The following is a 20,187-nucleotide window of genomic DNA, read 5'->3' as shown; positions in this document are numbered from 1 at the left end:
AAATCGTGACATTTTAGACGTGTGTAATTATAGACGTTTAGCGTATATTATGTATCACACTGCCAGGTAATCCTAGGTCTTCGTTTATTAGTGCTACCCTATTTTCTCTGTTATTAGTGATACAGAGGTAACAACGTTATTGTTAACATGCCAATCGTGTTAATTAGTTTGTGTAACGTGGGTGATCGTTCGTGCAACGTGCGGGATCGTGCGTGTATCAGGAAAATTGGTTTGCGTTTTTTACCGTGCGTGTTCGTGCGTGATCGTGCGGTTTTTCTGCTTTGTAACTTTGTGTACGGAATGCCAGGATTTATTCTTAAATCAACAAGTAGTTTTTGGAAAACAATGTGAATTTAAAACTTTTTTTTTAATAGAAGAACATTGGCAGTTGTTAACATTCAATATCTTTTTCGTCGTTAAATACATTTAGTAAGTATTTCCATAGCTCATTCAATCCTTTGTTCGGTCGAGTTAGTTTTGCATTATTTTATAATCAATCTTTATCAAGCATCCATTGTGTCTTGACACATAATTTTAAGCACGAGCGATACGTTGAATGAAAACAGTTAAGCTTAACCATTCCCCGTTTTAAACTAAACGATTGTTCCCAACGTTTTTCTTTCAAACGAAAATACGATACGCATTCCTATCTGTTGAATTGTGTTAGAGTATGAAAATTGTGGATTTAAATAGATAAAGTTATTGTAATTAATTCATCTAAACAGTATACGTATAAAAAAAAAAGTTATATCCACCCTTTTTTTTAATTCATACATCTGTACATATACCCTAAGGGCAGTGCTTGATCATGAGTTGGTCAATGGATATTTGTGATCTTGGTTTTTATTGGTTGTTTATGTCAGGTTGAATTTGGTTGGTTTGTATATTTTGCTTTATGTGTTTTACCGCCAAGTTTGACAATATTTGTCTGGACATTGACCAGAGCAGACATATATATCTATATTGTCTAGTAATTTAAATGTGGACCAGACCTTGCTCTTTTTCCGGTACGTTAACTCAAATACTAATATTCTATAACACTTACTATTAAACTGGTTCACGACTACTAATGTTCATAATTAAGATACATACTATTTTAAAACTTATACGCTAGATGCTTTGGGGACTATTTTGCTGCGAAAGATATTTGAGACATTTGGTTTTATATAAATTTTCGAAATTTTCTCACACGCAAATAAAAGTTCAGGTTTACACTAGCAGTTTTTTGCATTTTTACAGCGAGAATAGTACGCAAACTTTTGGGGTTTGTCGTACAAAATTAGGAAACTTGTATGTTAAAACGACACAAGTATATATGTTAAATCAAGTTATTTTAAATAAGTGACGTTTTAAAGAGACATAATTACGCAAAAGTGTACACTTTTCATTTAACACTGTTGTAAGATTGTTATTGGAAAGAATAAACTTTGATACAATGCACGTAAAAGCAAATAATAAATTCAAGGTACGGCGAATGTTAATGTTTAAAATAAATTAGCAAAAAGTAAAACGTTTTATTACGAGTTGATGTATATGAACTCAGTATAGTCACTGCTAAGGGGTTTCCCATCACTGGGTTAAATCACATTTTCGTATTGATTGTCAAACTAATACATCAATTATCAAAATGCAATCATTTGAATCATGAAAGGATGACTTCTTTTATCTGAGGTAAAATTTGTTATCAACGTTTTTTAATCAACAGAAAATCATGATCTTCTTTTTGTTAATTGATATCAATCCGCACAAGAATATAGGTTCAAGGAAAATCTTCTGACACATTTCATATACTAAGGATACAGCATTGTCGCAATCAATAAATTGTATAAAACATATCAAGTATGTTTCTTCATAACTAAGAACATTTTAACTGACTGATAAAAATGTCGCTATAATTAAATTTGACGTATGTGCATGTATATGAAACTTCAGTGATACCCGCGCTGTAATCGCAGTTATGCAGATGAGCTCAGCTGAATGTTGGACGTTTAACGTTTTCCTACGCAAGAGTTGAAATTCAAGAACATAAATGCGTTTCACTACTTACACTTTATCAAACGTGGAATGATTTTAGTATGACAAAACAAAGAGTTGAAGCACAAAAGTTGAAAATAATAAGGGGGGGGGGGGGTCTATGTGATCTTTCGTCGAGGTGAAGGTCAGTGTGGCCCTGCAACATGCACATCAGGAAAACTGCGCGCCTGTTTATATACGTCATAGATTAAAAATAGATTAGGGTGGTAGTTACTGTGTGACGATATATAGTTTTGAGCAGCGTTGATTAAGAAATAATATCATAAACATGATGTTTTTTTACAAATCAGTTTGATAAACAGAGGCAAACTTTTTTACCCAGTCTATAGAATGGCAGCTTGTATTTTATAGTTAATGGTGTGCATTTTGGACATGAGTATAATTTTGTCATTCTGTTTTTTGCTTTCTGATGTAATGATTTGAATTTTATATTAAGTATATTACATTTATATATCAATGTAGAATAACTTTAAATGCTATATAATAAAAACAACAAGAACGAAATCTACACGCCCCGTTTATCATTTGGTCATAAACTATGCAGCGACCTAAGGAAAATCACAGACTGCACGGAATATAATTACGTAGACGATTTCGGTGTTTCTTTTAGCTAACGTACTGATGAATATTAACAGTCATTTTGGGAATTGTATTTACATTTTACAATCAATTTATTAATTTGTTTAAAAAAATGTAAATATAAACAATAAAATGCTTCTTTGACCATTCATGTGGGTTATGAAGGTAGCGATTATTGCAGAAAAAATTACATATTTATGCTATGTCTCCACCTTCATATCCCCCATGAATCACCAAAGAAAGCATTTTATTGTTTAAATATAACACAGGCACCTGACATTTTTAAAAACTTTTTTTCCAAATGAAAAAAAAAAATTTTAAAGAGAAAAGTTTAAAATGTCACGTGCATGTGATTTACAAACCCTTAAAAATCTTGTGTCCATATAGTTATGTAAAAATGGTTTGATAAAAATGGAACAAGGCTCTGAAAGGAAGCATAATAACTTGATGAATGACAGAAAAGAGACCATCATTTGACCATATTGACGGTTTGCTCTCAGTGAAGTAGATACATATAAATCACAGGCACAGACGTTATACATTTCTTTCATAATAAAAAATGTATACCCTCTACCTAATAATAAGGTCCCGGTATAGAGGGTAGATATAATATTATTTAATTATGAGAAAGATATATAGTTAAATGTGGCCGATTGAATGTACTTAACATTATTTGTGTTAATCGTCATAACAATACAAACCACCTGTTTAAAGCTGCATTGTCTAATTTTTTGGCTACTACAGTATCAAATGATTTTCCATACAAACCAATCTTATTTTTGTTAAGCCAGAACTCACATTAACACTTGTGTCAAAGTCGTAATACAATCATCCCCGCCTCGACTTCAGGGGCGAATTTTAAAATGAGGCAAAATAACGCTATACCCTTTATATGACGTGTGTTTTGGTGAAAAAAACCTATAATTTTTTTCATTGAAATATGGCTTAATTGACCGGGAAAACTACCGTAATGTCTGCTATTATACACATACTTAGCATAACCATCAGTGTACAACAAATTTGATATAAAATCGGACCATGCAGCTTTAAAAAAGGTTTGTTCTGTTTTCCTGTTTTTGTATGCGTAATTTTCAGACTAAACAATAAGTAAAACTCATATGTATTGCCTTTTTATGTTATGACAACTGTTTTAGTCAGTTTTGGGCAAAAACATACCAGTTCAGTTTATGTTTACAATTTGACCCTCAAATGTACAAGATGGCTGAACATAATAACAAAAATTTATCAACAGAAGACAGCAACATTTGCCGGAAATTCATACCAACAAAACACATATGTAAACAATAACAAGACTTGATTTTTGTTTACAAAACAAAGAAACAAAAACTCTGTATCGTGCTTCTAACTCAATATATGACTTTTAATTTTGGCCAGACAATAAAAATACCCAAATTAACCTTTCTGAACATAAAGAAAAATGCAAAATGAAATTTAAAATGTTCAGTCTAAGTCAATTTAAAGAATTTTAGATATGCTCCTCTAAATAATTACTTATTTAAAAAATGATCTTTCACGATTCATGATTTATTTATCTTTGTTATGTTATGGCCTAGTATGATAAGATACATATATACTTTATTAATTATTTATTTTAAGTTCTGCTTATTGCAATTGAGAGCAGAAAAGGGCAATAAATGTCTGATTTATGAAGCATCAACTCGTGTCAGTACTTTCAATACTTTGATTTCACACCTTCTGCAGAAATACAGTGCATAATTAAAATGCTTAAAATGAAAAAAATCAGAATTGATAATTTTGTTTCAGAGAATTGGAGAGAGATAGAAAGAAAGAGAGAGGGAAATAAATGTCAAGTAAATTTTTTAGATGTTCCAATTCTTATCAAAATCTCATTATCGCCATTTTTATCAGAAAAAAAATATTTTCTAAGTGTTTCATAAAAGAGCGTTTAAAACCACATTGCATAAGCAACAATCAACTGTTTCTCAGTACATCTTGCTGTGTAAATATACTACTTTAACCAAAGAAAATGATAAAATGGATATCTTTGCTTTTTTCATGGATGCCCTAAATAAAAGTGTTTTAAAAATTCAGTTCCTGTTAATTCATCCCCTTTCTTAACCTGTTGTCACAGAGGTATTACTGTTAAGAATATCATAAAAGAACTTTGACTTTTACATTTCATAAATTTATACAGTGGGGCCTCAGATATCCGGACAGATAATCGGACTCTTCAGTTTAAGGACGATTTTATTTTGGGAACATATTTTTTATATGTTATTTTGTCTCATTTATCCGGAATTCCGCGTTCCGGATTCGGACGGTCTGTTTTTACCACAAAACATTGATATAGTACTCATCTTGCTTCATTTAACCGGACAGTAAAATTCGATGATACCATACTCAGTACAAAAGATTACCCCTGTCAATTAAGTTTCACACCTTTTTTACGTGCTAGACCCTCATGAGAAGCTTGTATAAACAAAATGACTTCCAAAATCACTTTCAACAATTGGAAAACTGTGAACAGCAGTGTATCACACACATATTACACTTGGACACAAAGAATTTATGTAGACTCAGTTATCATTATTGTCCAGTTAATATTTCATGACAAAATAATAAAAAAAAGCAGAGTTTTTTATATCTAAAAACGTTCATAACAACAGACAACTCCAGCATGTGTTGTTATTAGGTATGAAAGGCAAAAAACCTAGTATCAACACTGGGAGCCATTGTATACAAATACATTATCATTCATGACAACAATAGACACATTTCAGATATCCGGACGATTGGACTTGGGAACGAAAGCGTCCGGATAACTGAGGCTCCACTGTGCATGTTTTCTCTAATAAACAGCTTTATAGAATGGATTATGCTTGTATATAACCTTTACATCTTACTGTACACTATCATAAAACTCATCTAAACTAAGAAAAGTGCTACATTATGCATTAATATCATTAGTGTATGTAATACTTTTGTCGAGTACTTGTTTATCAAAATAAGATTTCCCTCCAATATGGATCAAAGATTAATAAAAATAAAGGTGAGTTTGCAGTTACACCAGACTCTTATGTATTATATTGTCAACCCATGTTTTAAATGTATATAACCAGAACTTGTTTTTAATGATTTCAAAAGTATATAAATGTATTCAATACCATATGATGTCAATTTATTAGGGCCGCACTCTGCAGGCGCCCTATAGTGATCAGTTCGTCCGTCTGTCCATCCATCCTTTTGGCTGTCCCTCCGTCGTTGACCTCTTATACGGAGCATATCTTTCTCCTCTTGGCCCAATCTTACTCACACTTCACCAACAGAGTGCCTTTCAGTAAATAGTGTCCAGTGACCTTGAACCTTGTTTCAAGGTCAAACTTGAAAGTCATAGCGGAATTATTTGAAAATCATTGTCCAGATCATATCTTTTCTCTGTTTGGTCCAATCTGGCTTATACTTTACAATGCATGCCTAGTTTACACAGTTGCATAGTTATGTATTCATTTGCATACAAATATATTTAAATCTTTACGCTTTTTTTTTTCAATTACACATATTCTTATGACATATTTATTTGTTTCATTTCATATCCACTACGTGTACGTTTTATCATAACGCTTATTTTGTTATGTGGAGCTTTATGATATTTAGTTTATATAGATCCTTGAAATCTTCTTTCCTAATTTCCCACGTCAGGCCACGGTGTTACTCTGAAGAGTATCCTCCTCTATATGCCGCAGCCCTGTTCCCAATCTGTCATCTGCCATTCAATCAACTAAATGTTAACTGAATGGTCCGGAAAGGTGACTGAATTACATAGCTATGCCATTCAGCCACATTTCAATAATATTTCAGTCATGTTTCAGTTGAGATAATGGCAGAAATTCATCATGTGATGAAAAGAGAAGGCAGAAGGACATCTTCTAGATTGGCTACTTTATTATTCATTTATTTATAACAATTTCACAAAATTAATATCAGTTAATTTCCATGAAGTTTATAAACAATAATATTAATTAAAACAAAATATTTAAAGCAGAACAATATATAGGTTTAACCTTCTTAACCTATTAATTTTTTAGACTGGGCGCCTATAGAACTTGTATAGAAAGAAGAGACAGAAAGACAGCTTTTAAATGACTACTAGAGATCTGTGTTTAACCGTGCACCTTGTATACGCACGGAAACAGCTATGACATTATCGCCCTAATAAGTAAATGCGATCAAGTCCATTCTATTGATCTGATGTACCGTAGTCAGTAGTAGCATTTGAATTATATTTCTGACCCGGCGCCGACAGGCTCATCACTGGACTTTAAAATTACACATTTCTCATTGAGCAAAAAGGGATACGTTATATATATAATGCACACCCAGTTCTATATGTAAATACGTCTAAACTAAAATCAACTGAAACATTCTTTTATACTTTACATAATTCACTAAAGAATCGAACGAAAAAGATATATCAATTTCGTTTCTGACAATTCAATTTGCTTCGAAACAAACTTAAATATCGTTGGAAATTAGAATATTCATTTTGTTTTAGCTATGGGCTTATAACTACTTACATCGTTAATTGTTTCTTATTATCACTTTAGATTTTTCGCAAACTAAAAATGCATATACTAAGTAAACATACTGTCTTCTTCATTTACGCATGATGTATTTTTCTACATTAATTAAGGAATGCATATAGTAGTATAAACCTTCCTTAAGGGATGGGTTTTTCAGATGGGAAGGTCAAAGGCCTATTTTGGTAACTTTACTTTGTGAATGTAATAGATTTGAATTTTTGGGGTGTTATAGCCGTGTCCCACCATTCCAACAACTTTATCCATGCATAGCATTTTTTAAAAAGGATTTCAAGTCATATTGACGGGAATTGGCAACTATGAGCTTGTGCATTTATTTAGCAATTATATTTTAAAAGCCCTTAATATTAGAAGATAGGCTTGCATCGAGTAATTATGAGCATCGGATATTTCATTTAAAAAAAAAATTAAGTCAAGAAAAGTCATACAAATGACGATTTACATATAGCCATATACAATGTTTGAAGACTCAATACCAGAATTATCATTTATCTGTTACCACTAAACACAAAATCTTTTTGGAAAACACAAGTTCATAATTACATGCGAAGCACTGTAAAGGTTGAATATGTAGTCTCACCGACTAGAAAGTAGAGGAAACGTTTACCATGATATGACACAAAACAGCAAGTTATAATTTAAGCCAAACAATAATACCATATTATTTTAATCTTTTGAATATAAATAAGAGAATGTTTACCTTATGAAACGTGCTGCTGTTTTAATGAAATATGTAGTCTAAAAATAAAATACTCAAAATATTAAGCAAAAGTCATATCAATTTTAACCCAAGCTCATTTTTTACATTTGTTGTAATAGAAGACCAACTGTAATCAAAGATGCAGAATTTACTAGGTTCCTATAATTTAATCATTTTTTTGAAAGTTTTTATTCAAATGAAAGTTCACCCTTGCCTTGCGATGTTGAATTATCAACACATATCACGTGACTTTTATATCACGGGCCAGTGCTTTGTGTAATCGTAGTGACATTATACAATGCTCTTCCATTTAACATCAGATTTCTAACCATACTATTTTAATTTGACATGTATAATGTTTTAAAAGATTTACCTTATAATAAACATTTAAATCCCTTAATTTTTTTCATAATATTTGGAACAGTACTGAAAAGATAAAATATTGAACCCTTTGGCTTTCCATACATTATTGGATTTCCCGTTGGGTTTTACGCTGCTCGAAGAATGTCAATCCATTAAGTGAAACTAGATATAGAGTAGCCATAGCAGTACTGGTACGTACAATATATGAACTCTTTCAATCGTTATATTATGTTATACTTAGCAGTATCTTGTTCCATTGACTAGATAATTGCAAAGAAGGGTTTACCCTTGCATTATTGAAATATTTGTGAATTATCAACACTAAGGGTCATGGAAGTGGCATTAAATATAAATGTTGTTTCATTTATTATCAAATTTATAAGATAATGTTATAATATAACATAATTATTCTGTATTGATAGACGCTTATTTTTGTTTTTATGAAATTTTTTCGATAGTACACCGCGACAGTGCTGCGTAGAAAGAATATTAAACCCTTCGGCTTTCTATACAATATTCGATTTCCCGCTTGGGTTCATCGCAGGTCTTAACATGTCAAGTCACAAAGCGAAACCGAAACAAAATAAAATAACAAAAACAGTATTAGTATGTAAAGTTTATATCTTCTAATTGTTACATAGTGTTATTTCGTGCCATTGACTAAATGTGTGCATCAATAGCATTGTTAAGAATTCAATCGTATATAAATGGAAACCATTTTTTTTGCATCCATATTTCTGATTATTTCTCATAAGAAGTCACCTCTTACCTTACGCTTATTGTTAAATAACTTTAAATCGTTTTTGGGAAAGTTCAAATCTTATATCAATCGGGATAATGTATTTTTGAACAATTATACATGTGCATAGTTTCTTGCAGAAAGCTTGCGTTTAAATGGATAACTGTATATTTTACACATTATTATGGCCGATACAGTCTGTCTCTTTAAAGTCTTTGTTGTAAAGATTTGGAATCTGTGTTCTTTGTGTGTTGTGGTACATTACAATCAATTTAAAACAATACAGATTCCTCTCAAATGAAGAGAGATAATAGTGTAGGGCCAGCTCTTTTTCTCTATGTATATTGGATGACCTGATAATGCGGAAGAATGTTCACAGATTACAAAGTTTTACGATTGATCCCTACGTATCGTGAGAAAGTAACATTATCTTAATTAATGATTTAGTGGGGATTTTATTTAAAACAAAGAACATTCACGATAGAATGTCAAACATAACAATTTAGTCATTGATGTATATAAACATTATGTATAGCGTATCAAAACCCTAATATTAAAAATAATCTTTCTGACATGTTAAGTTTCAGATACAGGAAGAATAATGAACATTTGAATAATGGGACTTTTACTGTTTCGTGTGTGTCTAGTCATTAACGCATTTAACATCGTAACAGAAAATCCGGTAAGTATAAAACAAACTTTAATACTTCTGATTGTGCAACTTTATATTTAGTATATACAAGTATGTTACTCTAAAAAAATCATCTTTATGCATGTATGGTGTAACAATTCTCATCAACAAAATTAATGAGCTGGCCAAAATTTTAAAGTGTTTTTTTTTAATCAAAAAGATTGGAAATATGTTGTTTTTATGAACTTAAACATTATTTTGTCGATTTGAGGTTCTTTAGTAAATTCCTTTGGTGTCTATTTATTCGCTTAGGTAAAGTCCATGCTAAATAGGATTTAAACAATGCACTTTATAGTTTTATATTATATTTTTAGTGTTGACCATACTTTATTTATTATCTTAGGTGGCAGGGGACAGTTTTTTTATACAATTCATTGTAGCCAAGGGATGCATGTCTTCGGAACTCTGTAACTAGAATTTCCTCAGTTCCCATTCAGCACAGATACCTTTAATTCACTCTTTATAAGGCCAATCACCAATTTCTGAAGAAGATAACTAACCAAAACCTGTAAAATTCTCTACATACTGGTGTTTATGAGATTTTGACCCTTTCATATTTTGCTGATTTTTCATGATTGTTCAGCTTTTTAGCCCTCCCCCAGCTAATTCCCTGCAGAGGGTTGACCTTCCGCACCGTGTGCATGTTGCCCTATCACATGTCAGAAACTTACCGGTGTATAGTTTACAATGTCCCATCCACCTACTTTTCGTGTTATTTTACCTCCCGTCTGTAACTTGCAATTTCACTGTGTAAAGTCAGCACAAAAGTCATAGCCGCAGGTTTCGCATTTTACTTCTGATTCTCATGTACCTAACATAAGGGGCCTACATATTGCATATCAATTTCAACAAGAGACACCTCTCTAACTAATGATAATCATTAAAAATCATTTCATGAATTTTAGCAACACTCATAAGCCTTCAAGTACAGAAATTCTCAATTTTACAAAAATTTTGACGGGTACTTTATTCGAAACTGTCCCTTGCTACCTTAAATTATTAAATATTTGTAGATACATCATATTTTCAAACGATGTTCATTTAATACTATTAAAGATATCCAATGATTTATATTCTCTAACACCCAATCAAGCTGTACAAGTTTCAATAAAATGGTAGAAATGAAATAATACGAGAATGTTTCATTGCGCCAGTTATAAAACTACCCTGGTGAAAACGTTTAGATATGTGGGAGGTACATGTAATACGAAAGACCTCCAAACCGAGAAAAGATGTGAACATTTCGCATTATAAATATTTTTTTTGTTTTTAGAATTTTCGCAGTAAAAAAAATATAATATGCCATTACGAATGTCTTAGATATTTTGAATTGCCTTTCTTTGAGAGGACTGTATATTTTTTTAAAAGGTGAGATGCGCTGCATGAATACCTTTGGACTGACTATAATGATAACGTTACAAACATCTGGCACAAAACAATATTTGAAAAATATATATATATATGTTATGGTATTATTTAATTTTATTGCATGTAAATGCAAATGCATTTGCTGTACATGCAACCCAAACAACATCAAAAGCTGCTTTGTAGCACGAGAGTAAACATATTTAATCTTAAAATTATTGTGCGCAATATAAAGGCAAAATTAATTTTACAAAACGTAACTCGGGTATTCATGTTTACAAAAAAAACATCATTTCTTTGCAACCTACATGTAGTGACTAACAAAGTTAAATTGACTTTTATTATTAATCACCAACAGAATATGTTTAATCACATTCTTCCAGAAATAGATTTGGTTAATACTTCAAAAAATGATAACGTTATTTGAACAAAGTTTTTGCAACCACAAATAACCCGTCATTTCTAGCCATGACTCCTGGGTAAGATATTACACCTTTGAGACTTTATGACGCATCTACAAGGCATCCCCAATGGTTTTCTAACAAATGATATTTGATATTGTGTAAAATGTAGCAAGAGTTCTGGAAAGCGGGGTTTGGGGTAAAAAGGCTTCATTTTTAGCTAATTTGTTGCATGTTTTAAGCGCTATTCAAGCATTAAAAGAACACAAAAAATCAAATCCTAAGATATGATAAGTAAAATCAGTAAAGTGTAATAGCAGTATGAGAAATAAAAACGCGACTGGCGGACCGAAGGAATAATAACAATAAACCTGAATTTTATGAAAAAAGTGAGGGCATAATCAACAGGTCAAGTTAAAAACAATGTCATCAGAGTAATTGTGAAATAGTTCAACTAAATGTGTTCAAGGTATCAAAACATACATTAATGCACAGTAGTTACAGCATGAACACTTAATAGACTCCCTTAAGAAATTTTCTGCTTATTTTTGTCCTCGACATTTTAATTATTTAGCAATCAAAAGAAAACTTTATTATGATATATATTTTTCTCTAACCTAAATGTAATGTCAATTTCATAGGCAACTTAAAACAAGTCAAGTCTGAGCAAAACTCAGTAAAACCGGACGTGTTTGTGATATTGAGCACACATCAAGGTCTTGGGTCAAAATCAATGAATCGTTATTAACTAAGTGGAAATCAATCAACCCGTCGACAAGACAAATACATGTGCCTATATCATATAGTAAATACATTATACTGGGTTAACACGTAGAAGTTTTGATGAGTCAAAAATTATATCAATTTGTCTCTACACCAATAAATTTCTATTTTTCTTATGTGTCTAGTGTGTCATTTAAAGTTACGATATGCAAACAAATTTGTGTTGCGATCACCATAACGTTAAATTTAGAACTATATAACATATACATGTATTAAATAACATTAACTTATTTAATATCAATAATCTTAATTACAAGTGCATACATGTGTAAACTAATTGTTTGTTATCATAATGGAAATACATTTGTTCTGTTAGAACTCAAATTAACTATGACTTAATTTTTTTTTCTGAATATTTGTATCAAATTGCCTTGTTTACAAAGTTGCACTAAATCAGAGTTTTCATTTGCTTAAATAATGTGCTTATTTTTTTTTTTAATTTAAACAATAACATCTTCTCGTTGGTGATTCGTATGGGATATTTAGGAGATGATAGTGAATTAAAAATATCCCACGTTATCGTCTTGTGATTTTTGTTCTGCAATAAGTGCTCCTTTTATAACCCAAAAGAACATAAAGGAAATTTAAGTGTTTATCTTTACATCGTTCTTTTAACAAATATATGAATAAACGTGAAGATTAAATAATGTAACGCAGTTATTTTCATCCGTACGTTAATTAAGAAATTTAGTCATATAGTCCTTTATGGAATTTGAGTCGGAAATAATCATGATTTTGTTTGTGCAGTCATTGATTGTTCTAAGTTGCTGGAGGTTTCAACCGATGGATAACCTGGTACACTGTTAGAACTGGATAGCATTGATAAAGGTTGTGTCAGTTTCTATAAAGCTGTGTCTGAAAAGCTGTGAATTACAATCAGTTTTTGTTAGAATACTCATACATTATGGATGTCAATGTTGTGAAATTTAAAAAAAAAGTAAATGAAATCAGTTGATTCACTCTGAGTAGATTTAGGTAGTGTATTATGTAGATGTTTCGAAGGTTTGAGAAGGATATGTGTCCTTTCTTCGACACCCGCATTTAATTACTATTTTACACGTAAATATAAAAAAAAATAATAAAAAAGACATAAAGCCAATTGCTAAAAACGCGAAGATAATACATGTAATGTAAAAATGGATGGGCATACTTTTTTATTGATATCTATAAAGGTTAATCATTAACACTGTAAAAACGATTATGTTGAAGAACCCTTGTTCCCTTTTAATGGGAATATCAACTTTTACTTTAATATAAATGTATATTTATACATTCAATAATTCCTTCAAACCTTGTAGTCCAGACTTAAAATATTGACTTTGTTTCACTCTAAGAGAAATGAATATATTATATTTTAATCTAGCAATACTGTAAAGATCAAATAAGAACTCCTGTGAATTGTAATATTCAGTAAAAGGGGACTCAGTTTGCAAACAAGAAATTAGAGGAACTTGTAAGCATATTACGACGGATATAAAACACACCTCTTTGATTTAGGAAATGGAGAACATTCGTTTTCATGTTTCTCTTATATCTTCGTCTGTTTATAAAATATGCATCAGGTACATATATGCCAGTATGAAGGAGGAACTTGCAAAAACTAGAACAATATAGACTTAAATATTAAAATAATATTGTTTCATCGTATTACAGTGAGCGATTCTAATCATTTTCTTGAAATCAAACCAAATCAAATCATTGTCGATAATTTGATTTCCGAAATTTATCAAAATTTGTTTTTTTAATCATTTTCCTTGCGAGACAAAGTTCAACATATTAGGCTCCTCAACGAACGTACATGTATGAACACCATTTATCTGTTTTTGAATGAACCTGTTCTTTTAGCATTTTATTTACTCACAGTAAAAACTCAATAGCTTTCAATGTAACAGCATTTATTTGACCAAATATAAGAAACCCGCTCAAAACGACAAATATAAACCTGTTTAGAAAACTTAAATTTGCAACTAAAACAGATGTTCTTTTTTTCGATTATAGGTTAGGGCAAAACCTTATCGATTTCCTGTTTATCCTGTTAACGAATGTCCTAGAAGCAAAGATGAGTTTGAAACAGCAGCACAAAGAAGAAATTGCACAAAAGGGTTACGATATCTGTGTGCCCCCAATAAATACCTATCATCTCTAATAGAATTTTGCACAGACCGACATAAAAGTCTTTATCAAGAAGGTATACTGGCGATAATTATTCATTAATCATTGGAATAATATGACAATAATTCATTTATTTTTAAATGGTATCGTTTTTCTATGTACCACATTTTAGGAATTTATAGAGCAAGTAGTGTGGCTATACAAATAATCATGTAATAATTTTGACTATATGTTATTACATGTGTATTGTTAGGTCATCTGAATACAAATTCATAAGCTTTAGAAAAAAAAATAAGCCGGTTATGACAATGACTAACGCATTATTATTGTTTACTGTATTACAAGTCACCAATAATCCAATGCCATCATTGTTTCAAATTATGAAAAAGTCTAATATCTCACAAAAAAAATTGAACAGGTAACTGTGTAATACTGGAAGGTACAGGTGACCTGGACCATTACAGCTGTGTGGACAAATTCAATAGTACCTGTCCTTTGGAATTTTATAATGACGAAGAGATCTACAAATGTGAGTGATGTTTACTTTAAAATGAAAACAATGATTTTCTTTTTTCTTGCAATACTTTCAAACTTTAGATTTTTTAAAATTGTTCTTTATTTCTTAGTCGATAAATAAGGTCGATGTAAAAAAAAAAAACCTTCTTACTAGTAAAACGATGCATCTTGTTTCGACCATTATAAGGACCGTTTACGGTGTTATGGGACACCTGCCAATACAATAATTCTTCAATTCTTTTAGAATTTTCAAATTTTACAATATTTGGCCAACAAATTAGGTTTGAAAAATTAGAAAGGTAAAATTGTTTACAAGCCCATTTAAAATTCTGTATAGTTTTTGTAATTCTGTTTTGCAATATTCTCTTCTTATTTGTGTACATTCTTAATTCTATATCTGTTACGAACGTAACTTAAAGCACGCTCAATAAAGACGAATATCAGTTGTATAAATTTAGTGCTGCATTATGACGTCAGGCGGCAGTGTGGACGTTACAACTGCTCCTCCCGAAAAAAAAATTATTACGAAACTAACAAACGACATAAATATCATTAACTGATGAAAAAAAGCTATGATATACGAAGGCTCAATGAGATACGTTTTTTATACATGTACAATGCATATGCGCGGTTTTATTTTAAAAAAAAGATCCGGGGGGGATGGGGGTTCTAGGAGATGATTTTGTATTAATCATTTTATTGGTTGATTAAATAAGTGTGAATTTTTCTAGGGAGTCAGAACCACTATGTAACGTACCGTTTATATATATTTGCGTCGTTAAAATGTGGTAGTTAGAGACAAGAAATGTACTTTTTTTTTTCATTTGATGGGAAAAGACGTGGACGTAGGGTGATGCACTGCTCTGTCCATAAGTACCTGTGGAACATGTAGATTAAATTAAAATAAAAGTAAATTAAATTAAAAGATTTTATTGAAAAAAAAAGACTTGGGTACGAAATACATGTGCGTAGAAGCTTGTCCTGAACACTAATATATGTACGTGTGAAAATTATCACGTGCATAAATTACTATATGACTTTCAATAAGCTACAGTATTATATATTTAAAACGCAAGGAATTAAAAACTTGCATATGCCCGTAAAATTCAGTTAAAAATACCAAAGCAGGTTTTCAAGCATAAATTATTTTTATGAACTTGTGAATTAAACAAAGTTTGGTGTGCGCAATTTTAAGTTTTTTGCCAATATGCACAAAATGACTGAATTTCAGAACTAAATAAACTCAGCAACTCAAAAAATAGCGAACCTTTTATAATATGACGCTACTATTGAGTAACACATTATAGAAAATACACAAAAATAAACCACGCTAAGGTGATTAGAATAGGCATGTTATATCGATAACATACGTTTTAGTCTTAAATCTAAATCGTATTACATATTCATACACAGCACTTCTAAGGCACCATTTACTTAAATTACTCGGGCATATTTCATTAAAAACGACCTACAAGTGTGATGCTTGCATCAATCAAATCTCGCACAAAACTTTATATATATATATTTAACTTAAGTGACCCATGCATTTAGACACATATGTATTTGGAGTCATCACGTGTCTATCACGTGACATCAACATTTATAAAAACAATACTAAGTCACACATATTTCACAAAGGTATTATCCCTTCTACGTTTTTTTTTATGTTGCATGTATAATTTAAATGTGATCTCCTCCACCGAAAATCACTCCTGCTTTATTTGAATCGAGTTAATTACAACGCCATATCTATAAATACACCCGACAATCCATCATTTACTGGGGTATTGCGTCATTTTTCATCAGCGAATAAGCAAATCCGAAGTAAGACAAAGCAACAGCCGACTTTTCCATGTACCTCTTAACCTCTTTGAACACTGTGTAAAATATCAAAAGTAGCCATGCAGGTTATGATCTTGCGAAAGTGTGTCCAAGATTAATAAACATTTATTTTCCTCAACTCCACCCCTTTTCAAACACAATGCCAATCTGGGTTTCGGCTAATGAAAATAACTCTGTATAAGATAGTATTGCGGGTAGATTTGAATTTCATTACGAGCATTTTGCGAAATTTGTCCTTTTTTGAAGTAAAATTGTACATTATGTATAAATTTCTTACATTTATAGATTTTAAGTGACAGCGTGGTTCAGTATATCATCAACAGAGATAACACGAGCAATAACTACGATATGCATTACCTTTTTTTCAGCGACAATCAAGAAATCATGTATTATTCCCTTTGAATAATTTAAATTTACCTGCTTTACCAATTAAGTCAATAAATGATGAAATAAATTTGATATATATCCTTCCTAAACATTGCTGTTTGTTTTTAAGAAAGTACAATCGCAAACGGGAAAATCCTTAGATCACCCCTACCTACCCCTTTATTAAAGAACAGATAATAAAACAACAATACATGAACAATGTAAATTCCTTGATTTTGAATGTTGATTAAAACAACAAAAATATAGATTTACAAACATTTATTATTCATTCTTCAAAGGAAATATTGAAGAAATATCTCATTATTACGAAACTGAAATTAACAAATAAATCATCATAATTAATACATGTACAATAACATAGAAGAATGGTTCCAAATGTCACTTACAATTACATAAAGTAATAATTTGAAATGCCACTTGGACGATTACATGTACATTACATATATTGTGTGTTACTTTCCCTAAATTTTGATTTCTTTATATATATATATATATATATATATATATATATATATATATATATATATATATATATATATATATATATATTGACTGGGGTTGAGGGCAACATTGATTATATTAGCCCCCGAGGGACGAAATATTGCCCGACACGAAGCGAAGGGCAATATTTTTGTCCCAAGGGGGCTAATATAATCAATGTTGCCCGAAAACGCAGTCAACATTTGTTTTGTTATATGAAGAAACACACCAAAATTTAAGAAAGTAATTAAAAACAGATCGCCGTAATTTTCTCAGCTCAACAAAGAATTCACGAATTCAATTTTGTGCAAAGTCCATTTCCAAAATATCCTCAGCATCAAACAGTCACTTGTGATATTCCGCCGACCGTAAGAATTATCAGACAGGTGTTCTACCTGATTTTACTTGACAGTAATTCGCAAATCCTTATATCCGTTAAGATAGCAAAACCATTGCATTGTGCGTCCGTTATTTACTTGCCTTGACTGACTGTCTATTCTGACGTCACCTTGTTTTGGAGTCGCGAAGAATTATTTACGTCACCGTTTACGAATCAACAAATCAGAGGCGATTATTTGAAATAGAGGGAATGTTCTCTAGATATTATTCCTAGCCGGTCAATATCAAAAAAATATTGACCGGTCAATATTTTTCGGACGAGCTAATATTACAGTTATTGACTATTCGTCTATATAGAGTTATATAGTGGGAATATACTACTGAATATAACAAATATATATATATATATATATATCATTATCAACATTGCATATTGTCTTTTGGCAATTAACAAATGCTCCAATTAAATTCAAATAAATCAAGAGTCAACTTCATATTCCAATATAATTAACTGACATGACTTAGGTATAAATGTTTACAGTGGCAGACGCCCTCCCCCCTTTCATCCCCCGCCCAAAACATTCTTTATCATCTAGAAATAAAGCAAAGCAATCAAGCTAAGTTTTTAATGACAAGTAAGGTGTGAATAGGTGTGTATAATATGCCATTTTTAAGAAAATGTCGTATATTATCTAAAAAAAATAAATGGCGATTCATAATGGTGGACATCCATTTTCTCCTTTAGTTTCTTAAATGGTTAAACAGCGAGAAACAAACAATTAAAATTTTTTAAATAAATTTTTAAATCATAAATAAGACGTGCTAAGTCTGAGGAATCATGCAGGTTTCCAATAAAGCGATGCTTTTTATGTCGAAATTGCGGACAGCCAGATTTCATGTTTATTTCTTTAAAGTTTTTTTAAAACGGAAATAAGCATGAGACCTACAAGTTTAATTTGGTTATTCTTTATAATTAGGGTATACTGAGTTTGACGATAGATGCTTACTTTTACAAAACTGGCGTTATTTGGGTAAAAAATTGGGTTTCAAAATGGCCGACTGCCAGAATTCATAATTCTCTTTTAAAGCCGTTTACAGGGATGAAACGTGTAAGTATACATTATACAAATATGCACATGAAAAATTAGATTGGAACACTTTAAGGAAGAAATAGAACAGTTCCATATTTTACTAAAAATTGGGTTTTTTTTCGTTTTGTCTTTATAAGGCGTATACCGGTATCTTATTTAAACATTATGTGCTCATGCTTTTCAATATCCGTCTTGTTCCTACACCTATCTGGGTTTTTTTAAATCAAACTTTATGTACCGATTTATTCGACGTGCAAGTTGGTGGAATACAACAAATGCATACAAAGCAAACTTTGAGAGAGGAGAAATATTTCTGCATTATAAAACTGGTGTGTGTATGCTTTATCGACATCGATGTCATAAGCTTATATAAAAACAGAGATACAATAAGGTACTTAGGAACACTGTCCGACATAAAGAACTATTGTAGTATTTGTCTGTCTCTTCCTTTAATACCTTTCCAGCAAATAAATCTTACTTATATATTATCATATACACTGGAACAGCTCGTGATTCAAAATGAGCCGGGATTAACAAATCGCCCAGCTTTTTATATAGTAATAAGTATGCGCAATATGTTTTTGGCAACCCAACAGTTTTTACTCTTTTTAACATTACTAGGGACATTTTATATATTGTATCAGGAATGAAGCTGTCTTTATCTTTGTTAAAGATAAAAGAAGCTCTTGCAAAATTGTAAACATGTGTTTGGCCAAATATGCTGAGGAAAGTATAGCAACGCGTGTCTATATTCAGAGGAAAAGTTGAGGCCTGTTATGCTAGACCATGCCAGTGTTTATTTGCAACCTATCCTCACAACTAAGTTTGCTGATGGATGTATGAACCTCTTTAAAGCCGATAAACATCCATGTCAATGTTGTTGAAGAGAAACTGTTCCCCTTTTATAGAACTTTGGATTTGCACTTGGTTCATTTCATTCACTGATCTGGTGTGACATAACTTCTTATTTCTACAGCATATCGAGAAAATCGACATAATTAGTGAATAGAAACAAGAATGAAAAGGGGAAATAACTAACCAGAAAATAGAAGAGTTCGAGAAGTTCTTTAGTCATATTCAATTTGATAACCAAGATACATTGTCCACTGACACGATTAAATTGTATTCCTTCCTAAAATTAAAGCCCTGGAATCTATTCCAACTTAGGATTTGCCTTACGTTGCT

The 20,187-nt window shown here is 31.2% G+C and overlaps 1 protein-coding gene across 2 annotated transcripts in view; it reads left to right on the top strand.

Moving 5' to 3' along the window:
* LOC105347560 (uncharacterized) overlaps positions 1-20,187 on the top strand; it is a 273,923-nt gene that overhangs the window by 233,969 nt on the left and 19,767 nt on the right. The window contains exons 1-4 of one of the 2 annotated variants that reach the window (XM_066066602.1): positions 8,382-8,447; positions 9,577-9,677; positions 14,234-14,423; positions 14,766-14,876. The exons of the other annotated variant lie outside the window; for it this stretch is intronic. Of the exons in view, the coding sequence (XP_065922674.1) occupies positions 9,612-9,677; positions 14,234-14,423; positions 14,766-14,876 (367 nt within the window). The 5' untranslated portion in view covers positions 8,382-8,447; positions 9,577-9,611. Of the gene's footprint in view, positions 1-8,381; positions 8,448-9,576; positions 9,678-14,233; positions 14,424-14,765; positions 14,877-20,187 lie in introns of those variants that run through there. 2 annotated transcript variants of the gene reach the window in all.

Source organism: Magallana gigas, chromosome 1 (genome assembly GCF_963853765.1).
Source record: "Magallana gigas chromosome 1, xbMagGiga1.1, whole genome shotgun sequence".
In the NCBI taxonomy this organism is placed as follows: Eukaryota; Metazoa; Mollusca; class Bivalvia; order Ostreida; family Ostreidae; genus Magallana; species Magallana gigas.
Note: the sequence above shows the minus strand (reverse complement) of the source record. Positions and strands in the feature narration are given on the sequence as shown.